Source organism: Nyctibius grandis, chromosome 6 (genome assembly GCF_013368605.1).
Source record: "Nyctibius grandis isolate bNycGra1 chromosome 6, bNycGra1.pri, whole genome shotgun sequence".
NCBI classification, from domain to species: domain Eukaryota; kingdom Metazoa; phylum Chordata; class Aves; order Nyctibiiformes; family Nyctibiidae; genus Nyctibius; species Nyctibius grandis.
Window position 1 is genome coordinate 26589139 of NC_090663.1, and position 25200 is coordinate 26614338.

At 41.7% G+C, this 25200-nt stretch overlaps 1 protein-coding gene across 3 annotated transcripts in view; it reads left to right on the forward strand.

The window, feature by feature from the left end:
- The first annotated feature begins 6766 nt into the window (after nt 1-6766).
- TBC1D1 (TBC1 domain family member 1) overlaps nt 6767-25200 on the forward strand; it is a 118079-nt gene continuing 99645 nt past the window's right edge. For 2 of the 3 annotated variants that reach the window (XM_068404272.1, XM_068404270.1), the window contains exons 1-3: nt 6776-7132; nt 14254-14297; nt 14675-15190. In XM_068404272.1, coding sequence (XP_068260373.1) covers nt 14774-15190 — 417 coding nt within the window. In that variant the 5' untranslated portion in view covers nt 6776-7132; nt 14254-14297; nt 14675-14773. Of the gene's footprint in view, nt 7133-14253; nt 14298-14674; nt 15191-25200 lie in introns of all 3 variants that reach the window. The other variant, XM_068404271.1, reaches the window with a different exon arrangement.

The following is a 25200-nucleotide window of genomic DNA, read 5'->3' on the forward strand; positions in this document are numbered from 1 at the left end:
GGCATGTTTATTTCACATCTGCCTCTGCATGCCAAGTCTGGATCTGGATTTTGCTAATGTTTCGTCTCTCTAGGAAAGCCATCTGTGTTCAGCCTTGGCCAGAATCTGGCAAGGTGCTTCACTCTTGAGGGATGTTGAGGACAACCAGATGGCCTGGTCTATCCCTCAGGTTCCTGTGACAGGCTGGGTTTCTGCTGAGCTATTGCTGTTACTTGTGGATCATCTACACACATTAATTACTACTTCTGTCCTGCCTGGAGATCTCCTAGGGACATCATCTTTCCTAGGAGCAGGCAGTCCCTGGTAGTGCCAGGGTGGGTGGGGTGACTGCCTGTGGGGTTATGTTAACATTCTGATAGTAGGGCCATGATGATGTTGCTGCCCCTGTTGTCACTGTTGTCACCATTCTCCTTGTTTAGACCTTTAGAGGGAACCTCCTCATTCCTCTCTCATCTTCCACCTAACTGATCCCCTAAACTGGATACCTCTACCAGGTACTGGTACAGCGAGTCTGTGATTTATTGTCATCAGGCTGAGAACCCCTTTTTTTAGGTTATACAGAAGGTCTTATGGAGCAGGTGAATATGGTATAAGGCAAGACAGAAGGGCCTTCATAGCCATCTCACAAAGGCCTACGAGAGCTTGCATGCTCTACACTGAGTGGATGCACTTGGAGAACTCTGCAAGTGTCTTAGAAGTCTGGCAGCAGGGCCAGCAAGGAGCTGATGTGTACTAAGACATCCTTAAGATGGCTTTAGAGCATCCTCAGAAACAGTACAGATATGGTCAAGATGATGACCCAATCTGTACCATCCAGTCTTCCCAGGGACAAGAAATTCACTTACTCCATTCCCTGCTCTGTTCCAAAAAGAAGTTCACAACTTTGGGTGGGGGGAACAAAAAAAGAAACTACAGTGGTTTATCGAGCTGATTGAACAATTACGACAAACTACAGAATTACAGGATGAAACTTGTTGTTGCTAGAGTCTTTACTAACCTCATCTTGCATCAGAGAAAGAGGATCTAGAACTGAAATAAAGAACTGAAACAAAGGCAGTAAGAGTATACCAAAGAGAGGTTAGTATTGCCAGTTGGAATGGGTGTTAAGCTACAGCTTCTTCACAGCTGGTCTAATTCCTCCATCAAAGTGTTGTGTAAGATAATGAAGCCAGTTTAGAGATGATCAGTCCCAGGACAGAGACCCAAAAAAACCAGACAAATGTAATTTGTGAATAACCAGCCTTGAACTGGGAGCAGAGACACTAATATTTTGTCCAGAAATGGCAATTGCCACGACCAGAATACAGAATGCTTGTAGCCCAGACTGAACTCAAGTGTAGGGAACCCCTGGCTATTCCTAGAGAAAGGCACATCCTTAAGTTACCAAAACCATGTAAAATGGGCCTGTTTTTTATAACATATGCATACACAGAATTCCAAAGAAAGTTGTAAACGTTGATCCTGTAGGGAATCGTGCCTATAGGGGTAGGGGCAAATGCCTCTAGACTGAGAAGAAATTAGCATAGTACTAAAAACTCTGCCAAAAAAACCCAAAACATAGTAATGCTTTAAGAGCAGACTGGGGGGCTTCACTTGAAGGTTATTAGTTTGTTTACTAGTCTCAAATTAAATCCACACGAATTATATTTTTTTTTCAGTAGATTTTATGAAACAGTTTGGCTGGAAGGAAGTAAATACATTTCATCTTCCTTACAGGCTGTGAACTTAGTCCTCAGTGTATTATGAAAAACACAAGTGTTGTACTTCAGTTGCAGAAGGAATTATTTGAGACTTTGGCTATATAACAACAAATCATACAAGGATAACTGGAATTCACTATAAAAGAATATTTAATATATAAGCAATTATTTTCATATTGTATAAGTATTTTTTAAATCTGTAACTAATTAACCTACAAAATTTCTGTAAATGAAGTTTCCTGCTCACTATTTCTTTTCAAAGTTCCAGGGGTTGTGGGTTTTATTTTGACACACCAACAATAAGCATAAATATCCCTGTTTAACAGTCACTGTGAATAGCAACATTAAAATGATATTAAATTAGCATTTGTTAAGCACCAGGATAAATCTTTACAAGATTGGGGACTTCTAGGATTCTGTGGATGCCATACATAAATCTAAAAATCTAAAAATTAATTGTAAATAAAAATAATCACCAACAAAACTTCTCTGGCCATAAGTACAAAAGTAATCAAAGTTAATTAAACTAAGCTGAATTGCTTTCCTTCATGATTTTTTTTTGCACTATATAAGCACACAAATTCATCAGGGATAGTATTTCTGCTCAACTTCCAAGTGGAAGCCAGCTTTTCTCTTTTGTACAGTAATTGCCAGGTAACTGAAATGAGGTCACGCACCATCAGAACACTGCGCACAATGGGATGAGCCTATTAAACTGTCCAATCATATCCTAACACCCACCTAAATAAAATGGAATATAAATGATGGCATAGCAACAGCGGCTTCCAAACAAAAGGAAAAGCTTAAAATACTCGCACAATCCCTGGTAAGTCTTTTTCAAATGTATTTATGGGAATGAAGGGGAGGGAGGATTAATCATGACATCTGAAATGCGCAAAAACACCGAGACAGCAGCAGGCAGGATCTGTAGCAGTAAGCTCAACTCTTGATTCTTTACTCATGATCAGTGATAACAGAAAGCCTCTTGTCTACAAAGATAATCACTAATGTCACTGGCATGCATTCCTACAGCATATGAAGTAGGCAAACATGCTATAATAGCAGTTATCATTCAAATTTTGTTTATGAAATGTCTGGAACGATATATAAATAGCATCTGGAGATACAGTGTCATTGGAGAAGAATGTAGTACTTCATCCAGAGCTCACTGAAGTCAAAGGACTGCAAAACAGTTAGTATCATGCCCTTAATAAGGTACTAAACAGATTTACATGAAACAAATCACAAATAAAGACTTAGACTATTTTATATAATAGCAATAGAAATTCATCATTATGGGTAGTCCAGAGGGAAAAGCACAGAGGTTTACAATGCAACTGAAGCACGATGTAGGTGCCTGCATTCAAATTCATAATCCAAAATGTTACTGCTCAACTGCTGCCCAGCTATGGAGCAACTTGAACTCTGAAAGCATCTTGGGGGGACACTTAAAACTTCCCGTTTGCCTCATGGTACTTCAAAGGGTGAATCCACAGTCACAGCAGCCCCAAGTTCTGCCCTCACCCATGGCCAGGCACATTCAGCCTTAATTTGTACTGATCTACAATCCTACCCCAACTGGCATCAACTGAGTAGATGCTTCTCCTCAGCCTACAAGAGAGAATTCATTGCATACATGTTCTCATAGCGTGCCTCATACAAGCCTGTATATTCAAGTTCTGTACAAAAGGCAGTGGTGGGTTTTTCTGTGTGTATTTTAAAGTGTGACTGGATAAAGAGATAATGGTTAAACTGGTGTTCTTTTATAGATCATGTCTGCAGGATGTGGAAAGCCCAGGCTGATTTTCCTCCTCAGTCTGAAGAAGTTAATGTGATGGTAATATGTTTGAGTTAATAGGCTACTGTAAAGAAAAAGTAGCCCGTGAGGGAAAAAAGAAGAGAGATTTACTGTTTCAAAAAATGGAACATTATTAGGAAGTCTGGTGCTCAGGGCTTTTACCTGGACACAGGGATTCCAGTCCCTGGAACACATGGAAGTGTTTACTTTTTCAGGACTGGAACATATGACCCTCATTCCGTTTTTCTTCTTGTTTCCACAAATGAAACTTTTTTTCCCCCTACATAAGCCACAGTTTCATCAGGAAGCAGAGAGAAGGAATGCTGTCCAATGTAGCCTGGATGCTGATGATTAGGAAACTTTCATGGGAGGCAGGTTGAACGCTCTCAGGCTGAGTAGAAAAAAACCCTGGTCTTCCTGCATCCTGGATAAACAGACATAAAAGACAGAGTGACCTTTTTGTTCTTTAAATAAAGCCCCTAAATACCTATCTTCAGGAAAGTGTGGATGTTGAATCATGAGAACAGGGGACCACATCTTGCAGACCTGATAGGTTCTAAAAACAGAAAGAGAAGGTTACTTTACGCACAATCCCATCTTAGAATCATAGGATCATAGAATCATTTTGGTTGGAAACCTTTAAGATCATGAAGTCCAACTGTTAACCTGGCACTGCCAAGTCCACCACTAAACTATGTCCCTAAGCACCTACATCTTCTACATTTCCGTATCACCTTACATAGCTCATGAGTTATGCAACATTAAAATACCCTTCTACTGCAAGGACAGACCACAAAGAACAGTTGCAGCTTTACCACATAGCTATTCAGAAGCCCTCTTTGTCCCATGGGAGCTGTTTCTTTCCCTTGTTATCACCAGTCACACCAAAGTTTGTTCGTATCTAAATGCTCTTTGTTTCATCTGATACAGCTTTAAACTCTTTCTTGTGCATTGTTTCTAAATCCTCTCTGCAAACAATTTGATTTCTGTCATAGCAGTGTTTTAAGTCTGTATTACCAGCACTGAAATGAATGATCACTTACATGTACACTGCTGAACATGGTGGAGTTCGCTCCAGGTGCTGACTGTGACCTGTGCATTTCTCCACTCTATCTCATTAGTAGTATGTTGTTCTTACTATGATATTTTCATCTGTTGTTGAGCTGGTGACAGACATCAGACTAATACCTTCTAAAACCATTGACAGATCTCGTATTTTTATTACTTGGATTTTTTAGTTAGTTTTAATAAAAAAGCAAAATATTCTAGAATAAAATGATCGCAAAATTTTGCAAATGTTAAACTAAAATTTTCTTTCTTTTTGAGGCACTCAGATACAATATGTTTACTGCACCTTACCAATAAGCATTGTAGAAATTGGCTGAATTAAACAAATAATGAGTGACTGTTCCTGAATAGTTTTTCAAGGTGTTTAAGTCAAATTATAAACATTTCATGTTTGTTTTGTCTCCTGTTAACTGTGAGGAAGTATTTTATGTCTACTTGAATGAAAAAGGGGGACTTTTTTCAAAATTAGAGCAAATGAAACTATTTAACCAAGTGTAGTTCTTAACCAAGATATTGCACTTTGCTTATAAAAGATTGTATCAGAACATGAATAATTTGACAAAATCTCTGCTAGGCAACGAATTAAAATATATGAGCCAGAGATAACAGGAAAAATAATAGAGGGCCCCATGAATGAGTTCAAGCACAGTCCACTTTCTTTCCCAGCCATCAAAGAGGAGAAGGAAGAAAAGATTTGTATTTGTCATGCTCTAGTATTGACTTCTGTCGTTCAAGGATTTTCCAAGCAGCAAGAAATAGTCTTGTAGGATCCTTATCTGTTTCATTATCACCTTCTGAAAGGCAACAGTGAAGCAGTAAAAAAAAAGTCTCCCTAAGATCATTGGTTAGTAATTTGGGAATGCATGAGCCTTGGCTGAAGGGTGCATGGGTGGTGATTGCAGTTCAACATCTTTAACATGATTACCAGAGACATGCGATGCCTAGGCAGCAGGCTTAAAATGAGCGGAAGGACACACTTGTCTCATTTACTGAGGTTGGCGGGTGATAACTGGAGTAAGAACGCTGTCCTTAGCTGTGGTCGTTTAAAAACATAAGACAGTTACGGTTTGCAGAGAGGTGGCATTCCTATTCCCAAAAAATGTAAAGTATGTCACTGAAAAACAAGAGGCCCTTGTGCCCGTTCCCATGTCTGAAGGAGAAGCAGCAAACCATGAACTGAGTACAGATTGGGAACAAGTGCTGAGGGAACTGCTGCTTTCATACTTCGATTCACATATCAACGATCCTATGAAAGCACACCTAGCAAGCAAAAGCCATGTAGATACAACCACCATGCACTTTGCAAGTAGGGGATGTGTTACATATCAAAATGTGACTTGTTTTTCATCATCTGGGGCAATGTTGTGTTTGCATTTGGCAGCCTACTTGACCGTTTCCCTCACAGCATAGCACACGTGCAGCAGCAGAGCAAATTTCCTTGAGAAAGCTCTGATTCTACAAATGTGCACAGGCTTAAAACTAAGTAAGTCAGTGGTCTTACTGCCAAGACAACTTGAAATTAATTGAGTGCAAAAGTGGTTTGCAGAATAGGAAGGTAGGGTGCCTTGATCATCTGGAAAGAGCACTTGCTGAGGCACATAATTAAGTCTCCAGATCCATTCATTCCTTATCCTCTCTGGCAACTGAAAGATCAACTAGTGCCAACTCTTACAGTGATTTCATACATATATAAATCACATATATATATATGCATGTGTGGCTTCTTGTGCATGGAAAAAGTGCGAGGAAGGCACGAAGATGATTCAGAGAAGAAGGTGAGCCCGCAGAAGGCTGCCCCACGGCCAGGGCTGGGCCCAGACCCGAGGAGGGATCCCGGGTGCAGGGCTACTTCCAGTTTCGTGCGGAAACTCCCCTGTGGAGGTGGCTCCCGCCTCACCTTCTGTGCTCGCAACCTCAGCCAACCTCGCGGTCCGCCCGGGCTCACTACGGAAAGGCGACACTGACACGTTTTCTGCGGGAGATGAGAGGTTCTGACAGACACACGGAGCAGCACCGCCGAAACCCTCCTCAGGAGGGACGAAAGGGGCCGGGGCAGGGGGCCTCAGCTGCCCGCTGTCGCGACACGGGCGCCCGCCTGTCGCCGGCCGCCCGCCCGCCGCCTCTGGCGGGCGCCTGTCCCTCTCCGCCCCCGCCGGGCTGGGGACCCGCCGCCTGTTGCTATTTTCGCCCGCGCTGGCTGCGGCAGGAGGACGGAGGCTGCGAGCGGCAGCCGCGGGGTGCGCGGCCCGGTCTCCCTCAGCTCCTCCCGCACGGACCGCCGGCAGGTAGGGGCGGAGCGGGCAGCCCGAGGCGGGGCGGCCCCTCCTGACCGGGGCGGACAGCAACAGGAGGCGGTGAGCAGACCCCCGGCCCGGCTGGGGCGCCCGCGCTGCCGCTGCCCTGAGGCGCTGGTGTGGCCTCCCCCTCCCCGGCCCGGCGTCCGTTAGCGGCTCTCTGCCGCTCTGCCCGCAGCGGGAGGTGGGCAGGCGGCGCCCGACAGCCCGTGGCCGCTGCCCGCCGAAGGCACTTCCTCGCAGCGAGCACATCCTGCGGCGGCGAGGCGGCGGTAAGCGGCGGCGGGCGGTCAGCCCCTGGCCCCAGCTTCAGGCCTGGCGGGGGGCGGCCGCGGGCCGCGGCGGTGGGGGCCGCCGTGCCCCCGTCTCGGGCCGGCCCGGGGGAGCGGCGCTGGCGGGGCCGAGCCGCGTTTTTGGAGGGAGGGAAGGAGGAAGAGCGGTTTTTAGCTTTGAGGAAGTGAAAGAGTTGAGGGGAGCAATGAGGCACCCCGCCGCGGGCGGCGGCTGCGGGCTGGCGGGGCCGGTCCGTGCGCTGTGCCCAGGCTCTGCGGTGGCGGAAGCCTCCGGCCGCCGAGAGGAGCCGGCTGTGAGGCCGCCGGCGGGTCCGGCCCGGGGCCTCGCTTCCTGCCCGCGGCGTGGGTAGAGCGGGCTGCCGCCCTCCCGTCTGTCGCGGCAGGATCGCGCTGTCGGTCGTAACGGAGCCGCTGGTGAAGTCGCAGCACTTGCTCTGGGGACAGTGTTTCTGCGGGGAGGTGGGAGCGGCGGGACGGGACGGGGCGGCCGGGCGGGAGCGGAGCGGTGACGGCGGGGCGCCGGTGCCGCGCCTCTCAGCTGGCAGGGTCCTGGGAGAGCTGGCTTCTCGTCACGGTAACCAACAGACCTGCTGGGATTCCGGCTGAGATTGACCTGATGTGCCACGGTCTGCTTTTAGTTCTTTTTTTCACTCACTCTTCCCTGCGCTTTCCTCACCCATCAATGCGAAATCGCTCGGTTTAACTCCTCCCAGAAGCTGCTCCTTCTTAGAGCAACACAGCGACTCTTCCCACAGGGGTAAAGCTAACCTTTCCTACAGCCTGCAGCATCACACTTGGGAGTTTAAGTTTAAATTCCTCACACATTGGCGCAGTATTTTTACGTCCCTTTAGGTTCGCATGCTAAACTAACAAGGGAATGATCTCTTGAAACCGCTTTCATGAGAGGTATGAAACAAATGTGGTTATTTATAGAGCAGTTTGAAAAGATTGAGACCTTTGTATGCTGTGTTGTATTTGGGAGACAGGCTAATATGGCAGATCTGCTGTAGGAACCTTTAGCAGTGCAGATGGTGGGATTTGTGCCTACCGTTAAGCCCAGAGACTGAATGGAACATCATGGGTCAAAATTAATAAAAATATATATCTCCTGAATAGCAAATGCCTCTGAGCTGATGAATACGATTATACTTTTAACGCTTCTAAGTGCTGAAATAGAAATTCATCACAGCTTGTTTTATAGAAATGCTGAAATGTTGTAGGTAATGTGCAAAAGTAGAATGCTTGCAGGTGAGAAAAATGACAGGCTGGAAGGAATGTGAAACACATTCAGTGGTATGTGGATGACTTGACACTTTTTTTGCTTTATAATTTGGTTAACAGAAAAATTGGATGCAGGTATTTTGGCTGTGGATATGCAACTGAATAAAAAGGAATGGCATTCAGAATGTAATTTACCTAGCAACTTTCTTTTACAAAGATTTTTTTAGTGCATTGCGGTGGTAGAACAGCCCAATATTTTGTGCAGGTCCATATGAGGCTGACTCAGAAGACCTCAATCATCAGCATATTGGTTTCTGTGGACTCTACTAAGGCAATAGCAACAGGTGTCAAGGGCAGGAACAGTGACCTATTTTCTTCATTTGGTAGCTGATTATAAACTTGTATGTTTATAATCAAGAACTATTACTGTTTTGCTGGAATATTTTTTTAGTAATAGTCTATTTAATTTTTTAACCTATTTGAGGAGTGATATAAACGCTGGCTGTATCGGTAAATATTTCAGGTGTAATTATTACCACAAAACCAAATTATTTCCTCGGAGTACATGGTGGAACATTTTTCAGGGCCACATCTGAAGCTGCTGACAGCATTGAAAAGAATCCTTTACAAGTCAGCATTTAATGCATGTATATGAAAAAAGAATGGAAATTAAAAATAATTTCTGAGATGAATTGACTTCTGGACTTGCACATGCTGTTGCCCACAACAAGCCATAGCTCCAGAAGGAAACAGCAGATAATAAGTAGCTATGAGATAAAAAGAACATCCTTGCAACAGAAGGGCACGTCGTGATTCCAAGTGCTGGTCTGAGTTAAATTAGAACTGTTTGAAAACTGAGAGCAACCTGTGGTATGATATCTAAACAATCTTATGTAACTATAGAAAACAGGCCAAAAATGTTTTTTGAAGCCTCAAGAAAAAAGATAAAGCTTGCAACTAGCTGCCCCATAGAACGATCTAATGGATGCTGTGTTGCGATACCAGAGAAGAGAGTAATTTCATGCACGTTGATGAAAACATAAAAGGACCTCTTCTCAGCAGTGACCATATCACGACATACCTAATACATATTCTCATTTATGTTTTTCTATATATCCTGCTAGGTGGATAGAAAAATCTGTCAGCACGAGTGAAGACAATGTGAATCTCAGTCAGGGATCAGACAGAGAGGGAGAGGAGTGGTATTTAATTCTGGCTTGCGTTCCAGAGCTCTGGCTGCAGGCCAGGGCTCCTCATAATCCTTAAGTAGTATGATATTTCTGCTAAAATAATTAGTGGTGAAGTGCAGTCTGTACCGTGCCTCTGGTTCCATTTGTCGGCAGGGTTCGTCACTAATGCCATGCAGGGAGAGCTGAACAAATTTGTGCTCTTTAAGACCAGCTGTTTTTCACAGAAACTTGCTATACGGTTGAAAGTTTTGCTTAGCTTCTTGGAGGGGGGAAAGAAAACCGACTTACAGAAGAAAACTACTGTCATGTCAGCAGCCTGATGTGGAGTAACTGCACAGTTGTCTCTCAGATGAACTGCAAAGGTTGAGGAAGCTGGGGTCTTTCTGTTCAACAACTCACAGGTCAATCTCCTCATTTCATTACTGATGTGTGGAAGCTCTGACTGCTTCCTTGCTTGACACATCTTCTGAACTTGTCAGTCCTGCTGTGGGTCCCAGCACTCCAACCGCTAGCAAACCGGGGGGAGAGCTGGAGCAGAGTGAAGGATTGCTTAGGTCAATAGTTACCTATGTTCTCTGGAACTTTTTGCCACATGTCTGTATTGAATGTAGTCCAGTCCAGAAGAAACAACAGAAGAAGGATAACTCTTCACCACTGTTGTAGTTTCTGCTTTTTTTTTTTTTTTTAATTTGTGTGTGTTCTTTTGGTTTAGAACAACCTCTCTCCCTTTGCCTTTTTTTCTGTATTAGTTTGAGTCTATCCTAAATCTGCCTGGTTTTCCCCCAGCTGCCAAAACCTGATTTCCAGTGCCTCACCCTCCCAGGTTAATAACACGGTCTGTCCTCTGTACCCCACAAGATTCTCATTGCTAACCTCAAAGCTGACCTGGCCCCCTTTAACTGAATGGCACCCAGAGCCTGTACCTTGTCCTTATGATAAAGTCTTTGCTTTCTTGAGAGAAAGCGAGTTTTGAGGAATGTTGTCCTGCATGATGCACAGTTGCTTGGACATGTACCTTCATGCAGGGAGAACCTGGGGTCCAGAACGGCAGAAGTACTAATTTTTGTATTTGTCCCCTTCATGCTGTCCTGCCATCACCCTGACTTCTCTCTGAAGGCATCCCTTTTAGTTTTTGGTGACATAAAAAAAAGAGGATACAAGTTAATTTGGGAGAACGAGAGCCTAGTATATATATTTTTTCAAAACACAGTATCAGATTTTGCTAGAAGGGGACTATCAGCATAGTGTTGCATGCTTTCTAAGCCTACTCCCTGCTTGTGAGAAGTGACTGGGTTGATCACTGAAGTTGAAGTTGAGGACAAAGTGCATGCATGTGTTCCCATGTGCGTCTTCCCCATTAGTGAGTCAGTCTGGTATCTCCTAGTATAGAAGGTGGGGTTAGATTTATTAGCGTGGTTTGTGTAAATAGTATATGTGCTACAGTTTGCCTGACTGTTTTTATGCTGATGAAGCAAATACAGCTAAATCAGAGCAGGTTAAACACTGGCAACATTAAGATACAGTTTGGAGAGTATTAACATTTCTGAGACAGCAGCAAAGCTGTTAGCTGAGGAGTGACACTCAAGCTCTTCTCAGCTCTGAGTGCAAGGGCAGCAGGGATCCTTCAGAAGATGCTGATGGAGGGGAGAAAGAAGAGCTGTTCCAGTTATGTCCATGAGCACTGGCAGAACAACCAGAGACGCTCCGCCTTTATTTTTATACCTTTTCTATTCTCTCTTGGATTAAAGGTGAAATAAGGATTTGCTTTGAAGAAGCTGTTTGTGAATTAATCAGTCAGAGACTTGGGAGGAAGAGGAAGCTTGCTCAAGCCTACTGTACTAATATGGATGGTAATCGGGCACAGCGCCTGCAGAGCCAAGTTTCGGAGGGGATGAACTGAGTGGTAGCAACCAGAGATGGGTGAAGGTGCCAAAATTCCAAGTAGTGGAGTCAGGGCAGACAGAGACGGGCTCAGATCACTGACACTCTTTGGCTGTAATGTGTGTTTAATTTTATGGCGGGGAATAGGCCTGTTGAGATGAACAGAGCTATTCTTAGGTCTAAATTAAGCATGTACATAAATACTTCATGGTCTTGGAGGAAAACCTAGTCCTTGGTGTAAACTTAAAGAATGTTAAAGCTGGTGGCATGAAATTGGTGTAATTTCTGGTGGCATTTCCAGATAAGGATGACAGGAGGAGGAAGCAAAGAAAGAATGGCTGGAAAAGGGAGATGGAACATGCAGAGCGGTAACATATGTAATGATATAGGTTAGATGAGACCTGATGATGATGCTAAATTTGTGCTCTGAGAAACTGCACTTTTAGCCCCTCTTAACATTAGGAAAACACCCTGACTTCTAGTTAACTGTTTTGATTTAGTATTAACTGTTTTTCTTTAGAAATAACAAATGTAGACATTGGAGTATTTATGCTGTTGACTTGGCAAGGTGTTTATTTTGTTAGAGAGATGAATGCCAAGAAGCTTTGCATTTATATTAAATACATTCCATCAGTACAGTGTTTGCTGAAGTATGACAGAGTATCAACCTGTTTTTTTAAAATACTGTTCATCCTTAGATTTAGCATGCAAAATAATGTGATTGTGATATTTATTCCTATTTGAGTCTGCAGTGCCTTGTAGGTGTGGGGTAAAAGAGCATATTAGATGGTGGTACTCCAAATGAAACTTCTCTTCCTTGAAAAGTTGATTTAAATGAGGATTACTTTGTTGTATTTTTACATGCATTTTATTTAATTGCATTTTTTTAAAAGGAGTTCTGAGAGAACACGATTGAGAAATATGGTTACAAAGCATATGTGGCTAATGGTCATCATCCATGCAGTAGCTGAGTTCTTTTTTCAACTAAGAACGGAGTTTTATTAGGCTTTCTTACCCTGAGATTGTGATGTATGCCACTGAATGACGAGAACACAAAAAGCTAAAAACTCAATTCTTATGTGTTTCGGACTAGACACCATTGTAGTTATGAACGAATCCAGTCTTCCTTGCAGTTGCTGAACTATTTTTCATTGTTACAGTTAAGGAGAAAAAATTTGTAATAGTGTGTTGAAGAAGAAGAGACAATTTTGGTTCCTGACAGATGCAAAACTATAATGATAATTGTGTTTAGCAGTCTGTGTTGATAAAGTGTAAAAATGCTTCCTGAAGCTGCTACCCCATACGATGCAATGCATTTATGTTCATTTTGAAGATGGTTGTTTTCTTGATTGTTTGTGAAACAAAAAAAAAAAAATTAAAAAGAGTTGTAGTATAATTGAAATGAGGCATACAAATTCTGGATTTTCATGCCCCTTTTTCCCATACATCCCACGCACAGACACACAGACACACACAGACACACACACAGGTTTATAAAAAGGCTTTTTAAAAAATTGCTCTACACATCTAGAATGCTACTTATGATGAGTTCTTCAAATAGTATCTTTAAATTCTGCACTGTTGGATTCTCTTGCCAAATTTGGGATCCTTGCAACTGGTAATGTTGCCACAGAGTTCATTTGTCAAAAGATGCAAAAGTTCCAAAAAAGTAAATATAACCAAACACGTGGTTTCTGCAGTTCTCTTGTTTTTGCAGTTTGCCAGTTACTTCAGAAACATTTTTCCCCACTCAGACATTTGCAAATTGGTTGCATTTTAAACAATTTTTTAGGTCAAAATGAATTTCCATCTTGCAATTTTTTTTACAGGTTTTTTTTAAATGCTAAAATTTCCTTTCATTTTCAGCAAGGTGAAACATTGTTAGAAACTCAGTTTGAAAATATTTTTACAACGACAAATAAAGGGAAGAGTTTAATGAAAACTCATGAGAAAAATACTGCTATTTTTGATCATGTTTGTAGATGAACAAAGACAAAATATACTGTTGCCACAGTAAACATATGATGCCGTTTATTAAATACTTGTTCAAATATAATTAAAAATGTTTTCTAAGGAGTTCTTGGGACTGCTCATGTTGTTTTTAATAGGTTTTTTCATGGGAAACTCTCAGAAGGCTGAGGGTAAACTACTGTCATGGTATTTAAACACAGGCAGTTATAGGCCTGTCAGCTTCTCATCAGTCTCGCAAAAAATAATGCAACAGCTGAAACCACGTTCAATTAATGAAGAGTCAAAACATGGTAGTATAACAAATGCCAATCTATGCGTTTTCGTAGACTAAATTTTGCAAAACGGAATTGATAGGTGCAATTACTGGATATTGTTACTAAAACTACTAACATGTAATAACAGTAGTAATAGTAGACGGTGGGTATAACAGGATTATAACAGGGTTGTATGTAACTTGGTTCCATTTGATATTTTAAGAAATGAAAAATGATACAATATCAATGTGGCAAACATTAAGTATTCCTGGCTGGCTGACAGGCCTTAAAATGCAATCATGAATTGTGAATCATCATCTGTTTTTTCGTGGGATGCTGTGAGGATTGTTGCTAGTCTCTGCTATCTGACAGGTTTATCAGCGATCAGTCAGTTGACTGCTGCTAGCTTTTTCAGATGACAGCAATTTCTGAGGTGTTATTTAATGAAAAAGTCTGGTTGGTAACAGCTCATGATCACTTGGCAAACTATACCCAAGGAAACAACTCCATGTTAGTAGCCAAATTCAAAACCATCCACCTATGAACAAGAAAGATAAACTTTTTTTCCTTTTTTTTTTTTCAGATGTGAAGGTGTCTCAGCAAGGACTGACTTCAGCTGTCATGAAGGTCAGAATAGCTCAACTGAATTCTTTCTGTGATAATAGGATTGAAATAGGCCAGCGTGATCCACATGCGCCTGCCCATGAAACAGACACAGGCTAGAAAGAATGTGCATTTTTGAGTTTAGTTACTCATTAGATGGTTTAGCAAGGGTCATAAAGCAACTCTTAAATCAGGACTGACTTTTTTCCAAGCAATGTATTTAGTACTATTATGTTTGTTGGACATGAAATAGTAAGGCCCAGTGTAGGGGAAACGTGCTAGGTAGGTCATGGTAGATGATCAGTATGTCTCTTCTGATGTTAAGTTATTAAATAATTGTGTTACTGACAGTTTGTTTTTAATAGGGTTCCAGCACCTATAACTATTTATTTTCCTTTCAGAACTCTTCTGTTTCTTAATCAAAGGAACTGTCCAGGTATCGTCATTCCATGGAACTGAAATATTGGTGAATTAGTCCAGGTTCCCTAAAGGACTGTAAAATGGAGCCAATAACATTCAAAGTTAAGAAGCATCAAACACCTAGTGATTTCTCAGCAAGTTTCAGTCTCCAGCTCGTTGGTTCACTGCCAGTGCATTCCCTAACCACTATGTCAATGCTGCCTTGGATTGTGGCAGAGATCCGGATGCTCAGTACAAAGTCTTCCAAAGAAGAACCTAGCGTCAGCCAAATCCGACTTTATGTTTCACCAGCGAGTTTGCGATGTGAACCAGACACAGGGAAAACCCAGCAGTGGGATCCTTTGATTTGTTCAAGTTTGTTTGAATACAAGCCGCAGCATGTCCACAAACTGATTCACAACAGCCACGATCCAAGCTACTTTGCCTGCCTGATAAAGGATGGAGCAGCAAACCAGCAAAGTATCTGCTATGTATTTAAAGCTGATGATCAGACAAAAGTAAGTAAAAAAAAAACCAAAAAACAAAGCAAGCAACCCTCAGAATCATACTGCAGAATTTGTTCTTCTTCTACTATCATGTTTATGATGTAAATGTGGACAAGTTGATGCTACTTCTTTTAAAATGGAGTTGCTTTTGTGCTGTTTGAAACTTTTCACTACAGCGTAAGATCTTAAGGTTGTATTTACAGTTAGAGACTGGATCTCACTAAACTTACCAACAAGCGTCACTTTACCTGTTGTTAATGGTTCAGTTGAATTTGAACTGCTCAGTATGTGAAGTGAAAGGTGTGTAAATCTCCTACAGGATCAGAGCCTGAATTTCATCGACTTAAAAAACACTTTGGTTTGGGATATGGGCTGAAATCTTGGCCTTCAAGTCAGTGAGAGTTTTTCTGTTGATGTCACTAGGGCTAGGATTTCACTCTTGAGTCACTGTGAACTTTATCTAATGCTACAGTCAGACCTCTCAAATTTCTGTTTTCCTGAGTTGAGACCTATGTGACTGGGAAATAGAGATACCTCCTTTCTCAGAAGAGGAGGGGGTAGGGTGAAGCCTCCACATGCAGCATACCTCCAACCACAGGATGCTGTAGAAACCTCTTCCTAGCTCTGTAATCCACAGAACCTGGAGCGTAGTGTTGGAGAGTGGGAGAGAGGCCACAACACAGCTGTGCGACTCTGTGACATGCAGGCTTGCTGCTGCATGGCATGAGGCAGGAATTGGGGTGTGTGCCTCTCACACTGTGGGTGAGATTTGGCTCAACCTGCATTTCCTAGGAGCAAGTTGTGTCCTTGCTGAAAAGGTGGAAGCATTAAAAATAGTTGATCTCTTCTTTTGAGAGTAATGTGAGATAATAACTTTCGTGAATGGGTAAGGTGAGTAGGATTTGACACAAAGCCATTGTGATCTACAGAGGACAAAACAGTGACATATCCTTCACCTCTTGAGTGTAGTCTAGTTATAATGTTGGAAAACAGCATCTTGCTACCTGCTGCTTGCTTTACTCATAGGGGATGTCCTGCACCTTGGAGCTATTATGTGAGTATACACCGTACAGGGGATTTATGCCAGCCTGCCCAATAGCAAAACATTGTACAGTTCCAAATCTGTGGTCTCAAGCTTAGAGCTCAAAACATATGGAAACAGCTTTAGTTAAATCCGCCTTCCCCTCGGGCCCCCCGATAAAAGGGCAGTTCCGGTAAATTAGAAGGCAAATACGTTGTAAATCATAGACATTCAAGTGAGAAATGCTGTCAAGGTACAACGTAGAAATTTATATATGTAAGGGAGCAGAAATAAGGTATAGATATTTCAGGACTTGGCATTGAATAGAAGCTGGTAAATGCGTTTTGCAGTTTGGTTATGCACTTATTTTTGTGGCTTGTGATTTTGCAGGATTATGGTTAGTACGCAACACTGATCACCTCCAGTAGATTTTCTTGTGCAACAAAAGATTGAAGTACTTTTTCCTCATGTTTGATCAGATTCCTAGACATGTTTGAAATGAAAGAGAACAAAATAAGTCTCCAGTTAAATTTGCAGCTGTGTCTACGTGTTTTTTGGAGACAACATCCAGAATTTTCAGATGCCTATTTTAACTACTTAGCCCTAGATTCACACTGCTGTCTGTCCTTTCAAAAACTACCCTCCACCTCAAAAGGAAATTGAATTATTGTCTCTTAACTTGCTTTGATTGCAAGGGTTGTTTCTCTTGACTTTTTTGCAAGCTAGGTTCCTGATTAGGAGGTAGACATCTAATCGGCATTTGTGGGCCTATGTTTTAGCAAAAGGATAATGGAAATGCCTAAGTGTTCTTATCTTCTAAAGTGAAGCCCTGCCTATTTTACTGAAATCCAGTGCAATTGATGATTAATCTACCTTTTAAAGTAAGTTCTGTATGCTATATAGGGTGTTGTTACTCTGCCCTGGATATTGTCATATAATGCCTTGCAGCTAATTGATGCTTGTGTATTTATCAAGAGGAGTGAACTGATGTTACCTGTTTTGCAGATACCCAGCTTGAAAGCACAGGAGTATACTGTGTACCTTAGTTACAAATTGAGGGAGCTGTTTGTTAAAAGTGAGTGAGTTGGGATGAAGAATTTACCACTATGTTGCTGCAGCTTATGTTCAACTTCAGAAGAAATGAATTTTAGAAACTGGACTTTTGCAGCCTGTGTGACTTGGCAGACTACTGTGCTGGCACTCCTGCTCCTGAGGAGTCTTTTTTTCGATTTGCTTCAGCTCTGTAAAAGAGACACAGTAGCCCAAATAGGTTTAGTCACAGAGTTTATGTGTTCATAGCAACTCTTTACCCAGCAATCCTGGACATGCAAACTTTTGTGATAATTGAACTTCACCTATTTTTATTTGGAAAAAAACCCCCCATGGTTACTAATTACAATAATATTGTAAACTGCAAAAGCCACAGTTCTTTGTATCTGCATAGATAAATCTGTAGTAGGGCTATATTTGACAAAGAGTTCTCAGATTAGGTCAGGTCTGACTGAGGATTTGAAGTAGAAGGTACTTTGTGGCTTTGCAAATATGTTCTGAGTATATCCCCACCTTAGGATAAGTCGAATGAAAGAGGGCAAAAGGATGTCTGTGGGAGAGGTAGACTAGGAAGATTAGTATGTTAAGATGAAAGCAGGTGGGTAGAAGACTGAACAGTGAAGGCCTTTGAAGAGGAGGACAAAAAACTTGAACTTCATGCAGACAGAGAAATAGCACTGAAGGTGGTGCAGAGTACAGGAAACCAGGAATGGTTAGGCTTTTAACATCAGCATTGCAGACAGACTGCAGTCCATTGGCTGTAGTTGTACTCCTGTATATATACAAATTGAGTGAGAACATATAGTTGATTAGTGAGGGATTATCTTACTGTTTAATGAGAAAGCATTTTGTTAATGGGAGGTGATTTTTTGCTGGGTAATATTTAGCTAAAATCTAGAATTGATGGGGGTGTGGGAACGCATGCAGTGTTTTTCCTGGATGGAAATAACAGGGCTGTTAGGTTCATGGGAACGCATGCAGTGTTTTTCCTGGATGGCATAACAGGGCTGTTAGGTTCATTGTTGCTCCATTACCAACATATCACTTTAGAGAAGAAAATCAGTAGACAGGTAATTATACCAAATAATGTCAGGATTCTTTGCAAGGAATTCTTTGTTCTGCTCCTCTTTAGAAGTGAAAGAAAAGACAGTGCCCTATTGTGGTCTTTGTCTTCACCTCTGTAGGATCTTGTGTGATTGTTCCATTCCATCATCATGCAGCATACGGCTCACTTCCCTGCGGGTATGGCAGTAAGTATGGAAGGATGAAAGACGCCTTCCTGGCAGACGGTTTCTTGGCACATTACTTGAAAACAAGCACATGCATATAGACATCATTCCACTCCACTTAGTACTAACAGGACGGGTTACCTAGGAGCCTAGGGAGAGCTTCTCTTATGGATTAAAATTCCCTTTCTAAGCAGATCTGTCAGATCTATGGGATCTGAAGCCTTCCTTCCTTCTTCATGTATAACTTCAGTAAGTTTCCACTAGTTACAGATAGTGGAGTTTCTTATCCCTTCACCCTCATTCTGTGGAGGTTCTGATGGGGCCTCATGATTAATTTCTGCCTGAAGGTGAGGCTGGAACATTAATGCATATTCTTTGTAGGTGCTCAGGAATGGAGCTGGATTCAATTATATTGCCTGCAGGGAGCTTATGAAGACTATTCGTAGGTCATAGATGGGAATTATGCATACTGTGTTGAGTAATGGTGGTGGAAGCTGAAGAAAAATTAACTCTCAGTAAATCTGTGCTTGCAGGATAGTACCCTCATCATAAGAATGCAGCCTTGTTGAACAGCTTGGCCAGAGAGCTTGGGTACTGGAGGAGTGTGATGGCTTAAATTAAAACATACATGCTACCAGCCTATATATCTTCCCAGTGGCCTCTGGTCTACAGAAAAGTGATGCTATTGACGTCGTTGTTGTTGAAAACTATAGACATTAAAAATTATTGGCATTTTTGTCCTACACTTGAGATGTGGTGGCTCAAAAGTGTTTGGAACTGTAGGTGAGGTGTGCTGTTTCCTTCATGAGCTCGTTCTCCAGAAACAGCACTGCTCTCTTTAGGATGTCATTCACTCAGAGGAATGAAACAGGTAGATAATGAGATGCTAATGGCATGCTGTCACAGAATATCCCTCTCCAGCAGATACAAAGTAGCCAATACATTGCAGAGGAAGAGAAATTTCTGTTCTTATTTTCAGTTTAGAGAAGTAATTCCATGTGCCATTATGTTGATCTTTCTTTGGTGTATCAAATGATTTGTTTTACTTAGGTATGTTTAATCTTATTTGATGGATGTTTTGGCTGGCATATAGAATACTGATCACTAGTTTATCTGATAATGCCCTGGGCTAGTTTAGATTTAAGGCAGGTTAAGGTTGTACTGTCCTTTATTATACTTTTATATTTATTTATTGTAAATAAAGAATAACAGTTCTAAACTTAATGGTTTCACAGAAGTCTGAGTCAAAGAGAGCATTCTTTACCTCAGCCTTTTCCATGTCCTGTGCTCCATTCAGCAGCAGACCCACATTTTCCCTAGTCTTTTCTTTCGTCACCTATGTAGCTGTAGAAGCCATTGTTGCCTTTGGCATCCCTTGCCAGATTCAACTCCAGGTGGGCTTTGGCTTTCCTAACCATGTCTCTGCATGCTGGGACAGTGTCTATATATTCTGCTCAGGTTACCTGTCCCTGCTTCCACTCTCTGTATTCTCCCTTTTTATGTTTGAGTTTTGCCAGGAGCTCCTTGTTCATCCATGAAGGCATTTTTACCTGACTTCCTGGTCGTTTGGATGGACTGCTCTTGAGCTTGAAGGAGGTGGTCTTTGAATAACAACCAGCTTTTTTAGACCCTCTTCCCTCCAGGGCCTTTATTCCATGGTACTTTTTCAAGTAGATCCCTGAAGAGGCCAAAATCTGCTCTTCTGAAGTCCAGGGTTGTGATCTTGCTTTTTGCCATGCTTCTCAGGAACCTGAACTCCATCACCTCATGATCATTGCAGCCAAGGCTGCCTTTGACCTTCATATCCCCAACAAGCTCTTCCATGCTGGTAAGTATGAGGTCTAGCAGAGCACCTCTCCTCATCACCTCCTCTGTCACTTGGGTCAGAAGTTGTCATCGGTGCTCTTGGGAACTTGCTGGATTAATTATGCCCTACTGTGTTGTTCCTCCAGCAGATACTGGGGTGGTTGAAGTCTCCCATCAGGACTAGGGTCTGTGAATGTGAGGCTAGCTGTCTGTAGAGTGCCTCATCCACCTGTTCTTCCTGGTCACAGGGTAAAATAAATTCCTATATGCAGAGTAAAAGTCAGCAGCCAGCACTGTCAGCTTTTTTTAGTGAAGCAGAGCTCAGAGTGTTTGAAAGTTTCTCCTTTTTAATTTCTGTGATATGAACCGGAGGTTTAGAGGATTTGAAGGAGAGCCTAGAAACTTTAGCCTGATGTCTTGTAAGGAGAAATATTTCTGTGACATTATCAATGACTCATGGAGAACTAGAGTATGAAAAAATGTAAAAAGTTCAGTTCAGATGTCAAAAGGGTTAAGTTTAGTTTGGTTTTTTTTTTTCCCCAAGGGTCTGGACACAAGTTGTCATAACAGCCTGTAATATATGCTTGTGTTTACCGGAGCTATTAATGCTATAATGGCAAAACACTGGATAGAACTGTTCTCTATTAGAAGTAATGCTCGTGATTTGAGCAGGATCACAGCTGCCCAAGACATGCACAAGTCTCCTTGCTTCTTCTAAATCTTCATTCTGTAGTGTCATAAACCCGGGACAGCTTTTGGCCCAGGAACTGGGCTTCTGGCAGCTGCAGGAATGTTGCCATAAGAGTGGCAGTGCCTGTGTGGTTGCAGTGGACTGGGACACCTGCTCAAGACCTGAGCCTGCTCATTGACTTTGCTCATGCCAAATCTGCCCCGTAACAGACACAGATAAATCCCATTCCCTTACACTGAGGCACTTTTTAAAATGTAGCATTTGCTCTGTCGTTGAGCTGTTTGGTTACAACAGTGATCTCTCTCCTTTTGTGAGAGGTCTTCATTTTTTTTGTCCACCAGTTGCTTTAACAGTCAGTATTTTTTTTAAACAACCTTCACCTACTTTTATGAGTTACAATAGCTTATGCACATAAGTAGATCATGCTGTATTACCTGGAATGCAGTACTCTCTGTTACATGTTGTTTGTGATCTGATTATCTGCTGGAGAAGCTGGTTTCAGATAATCAACACTTAGTTCTCTGTGAGGCTGCACAGAGCTGATGTTGTGAGTGAACTTCACATTATTCATCTATAAAAGGAATGGCAGAGGCCAGTGAACTCCAAAGCAGTTGTTGCGAGGCTTAGCTTCATGACTGAGGATTATTACACAACTTGTTTTTACATTAGACTCCAAGATATGGCCTCAGTTTTTTCTCATTTTTATGTCCCATTTTTAATAGCACCATTTCCCTTTCTTAAAAGAATTCAGGCAAGATAATTTTAAAGATAGAGATGATCTTTTTCTACTGTATTTTACTGCTTGATGAGTCTAGGGAGATTAAAACATGGTTCTTCTTTTGCAAAAAGCATAAAACACAAACAAAATGAAGTAACTGGACTTATTTCAGTGCAACTGAGAGCTTAATTTGCCTGTTTTCTGCTTCCTATTCATATGCACTGTTGGTTCTTTTTTTTTTTTGGTGGAATCTACGTAATTGCAAACTGCTAGCACTGCTTTTTGGTTTAGGAAGCCTCTCCCATCTCTCAAATACTAACTGCCAAAATCAGTGTAAAAAACAGAAGGAAAAAAATCCAACAGAACAAATGAAAAATCAAATACGTATTTGTGCACATGCATAGTCCAGTATATAAAGTAGATCAAAGTTTAGCTGTGTAGATCTTAATAGAGTGTCCTATGTAATGCAAACAGCCAGCTGTGCTTTGGACACTCTCACAGTTAATCAGGTTTTATGCTCATCCTGAGCCTAGATCATAACTGTAACCACACCAACTCTTATCTTGGGATCTGTTCAAAGGATTCATGTATGTGAACTCTTATTTCAGGGGGCTTTCGTGTCCAATGGCCCTATCCCTAACAGTGTTATCCCAAGCCTTTATGGGGCTCTTGTTGGACTCTAGAGTGACTTTGTGACATCCTGGCTTAGCTAAGTGCTCCTGTGTTCACCCTCATTTTATGAAAAATATTGTGTGATTTCCATCAACCTCATGTGTGATTGCCACACGGAGGAAGTCATTTGTGCAATAACAGTGCCATTTCCTGACTTAAAGTCAGAGATAATGTCTTACCAAGGAAGATGAAATTAATCACATGGTTTGTAAAAAGAGGTGCCTATTCCCACTCCTACGGCAGCAGCAACATAAAAAATTGTATTTTCTTGTGATTTCCTCAATCTCCTAAACCATACAGAAATTTCTGCTACAGAATGACTAATAAGAACTTTTACTGTGACTTCAACAGTATAGTATTCTGTATCAGATGACATTGTTAGTGTACTTTTCATCTTAAATAATATTGAAAGTAGCTGTGTGTAACTTGTGCTGTCATGTGCACTTCATTTTAGAGCCAGAGTTCGTGCCAACGTTATTTATTGTTCCTTCACTTTTTCTGTGGGAATTGTAGCAGAAATACAAAACAGTGGAACTGAGGCTGAAACAGTGGATTTGTGATGGCTTCTTATCTGACTACTAACCATTTCTTTTGTTGTACAAGGTCTGATGCTTGTGGCCTATGAAGTCCAGTACAGGTTGGAGGATGCTTGGACATTATGGCTCCAGAATTACAGCAGAGTTTCCTTCAGAAACTTCCTCTTCACATAGAGAAGAACTTCCTTACATATCTCCAAAGAGAAGCTCGCTCCTAACATCTTAACCTAGTCTGAGTGCAGCTTTTGGTGGCCTTGCACTCCCTTGGTTGCTGACTTGCACGTTCCTACCTTTTCCCCTACTCCCGTATTATGCTGTGTTATCACTCAGTGAGGCAGTTCAGAGCAATTTAAATACTCCAAAAGGAAAAGTGATACAGTTTCAATTAAATTAGCATCCTAACCTGATCACAGGACAGTTTCATGAGGGCCTTTGTGAGAGTAGGGAGAAGCAAGGCCACACTATCTAGAGCAGAGAGAAGGCTGGACCCCCAATCCCTGATTCAGTCAGTCTTAAGCTGCCATGGGGTTTTAGTTCAAGTGTAATATCTGATGATATAGTGAGGAGATCTAATAGTTGTCCTCTGTCAAAAGAGGCAGTTCTGTTATTCTTTTCTGATCCATCCCTTGGTGTACATTCTCAGTGTTTTCTCCTGTGCTGGCATTGATGTTTGTACAGCTCCGTCTTGAGCTGCTTTAGGAGCTAAGGTAACAGAATTGAATTTCTTTCTGCTCCAAACCAACTCAGTGCACCTCGCTAGATCACCTTAGGTGTTTTGTCAAATTCCATGTTGATGCAAATTTGGAAAATAAAGTGAGAACATAAAGTAATTCGGGACAAATTTTCCCTGGTACTTTCCCAAGGAGATCGTAGAAGTAGAGTACAGCACCAGAGGTACTCTGAAGGGATTGGGTTGTGCAGCAGGAAACCTGATGTTGTTTCTTTGTATGGTGACATAGATCCTAAAAGTATGGCTATGAGGATGGAGGTGCACAGGGAGACTTGCAGGCTTACTTGGCCTCTGTACAGGTAACACAGAACCACCTAGACACTTAAAGTGACACAGATTTGAAGTCTGTCCTGCTGTCATTGTATGAGAAGAAATGACTGCATACCTGCCCAGTGAGTCCAAAGATAGCCTTGCTCTGAGAAGACATGAACAGCATGGGAACAATCTGCATGCTGGTAAATATCTTGCAGTCTTGTATCTGCTGCTGTTATGGTGATGGGAATGGAAGGCTTTTAGTACATTTCCATGATTTACACCTAATTGTCTTAAAATTACTAGTGAACCTGCCTCAGAGGGGTTGAATGTGTTGTGAAATACTGTCATGTGACAATTTCCTCATTTTTGTGGCTTCAACCTCACTCTGGCACTAACTTTCAGGTACTCATGCTGTGCTTTATTTATTTCATTTTCTCAGCTGGAATAATTTCTTTCTGCTTTACTGAGCAATACCCTCACCAAGAAATAAGTTAACCCTCTGTGACCAACTTCCTAAACTTTGCAAGAGTTTGGTGATGCTGTAGTCTTCAAATTTGATTGAAAAGCTTGAAGATAACTTGGTGTGGAAGGTGAATATGAAAATTTGAGATTTTGTTGAATCCACGCAGTTCTCAAAGTACAATGTAGGTCTTCAGTTGAGAGGCTATGTTTATCCACGCATTACCCCAGCACTAAACATGTCATATTCCTCAGCTTCACAAGCGGTAACAATAACAAAATAAGTAACAGCAAAGTTACTCAGCTCATCTTACTGTAGTGTAGTAAAGTCTGCCCACTGCAAAGGTGTTGGATGCAATACACACAAGGTGAGTGAATGGGTCTCTTCATTGCCTTGCAGCCTAGTCAGACCTACAGCTTCAAACCAACTCACAGCCAGAAGAAAATTCTGGGCAAATAAAAAATAAAGTATAAGTTACACCTGTGGAAAAGTTCTGAGTGAAAAAGAGAATGAGTCTAGAAACCCAGGTTGCATATACAGAATTAAGAGTTCAGAAAATACTGTTTGATGTATAGCAACATTGAATATTAAGCTGAATGTACAATACTACAAAGAGGAATAATTAATGATAAAGGACCTCCAGTGTACTTCCTGCAGTTACCCACTGCTATGGCTTGCTGAAGTTAATTTAAGACTAGAGGACATTTGGAAAAATTCTGCCTTATTGAGCTCCAAGCACAAGTCAGAAAGTCTAATCTAGATTCAGTAGACAGTTTTTATTTTTAATTTAATTAGTTAATGATCTTAAGGAATTTAAAGTATCTACAGTTGTGATGTTTTTAAATTAATTTTGT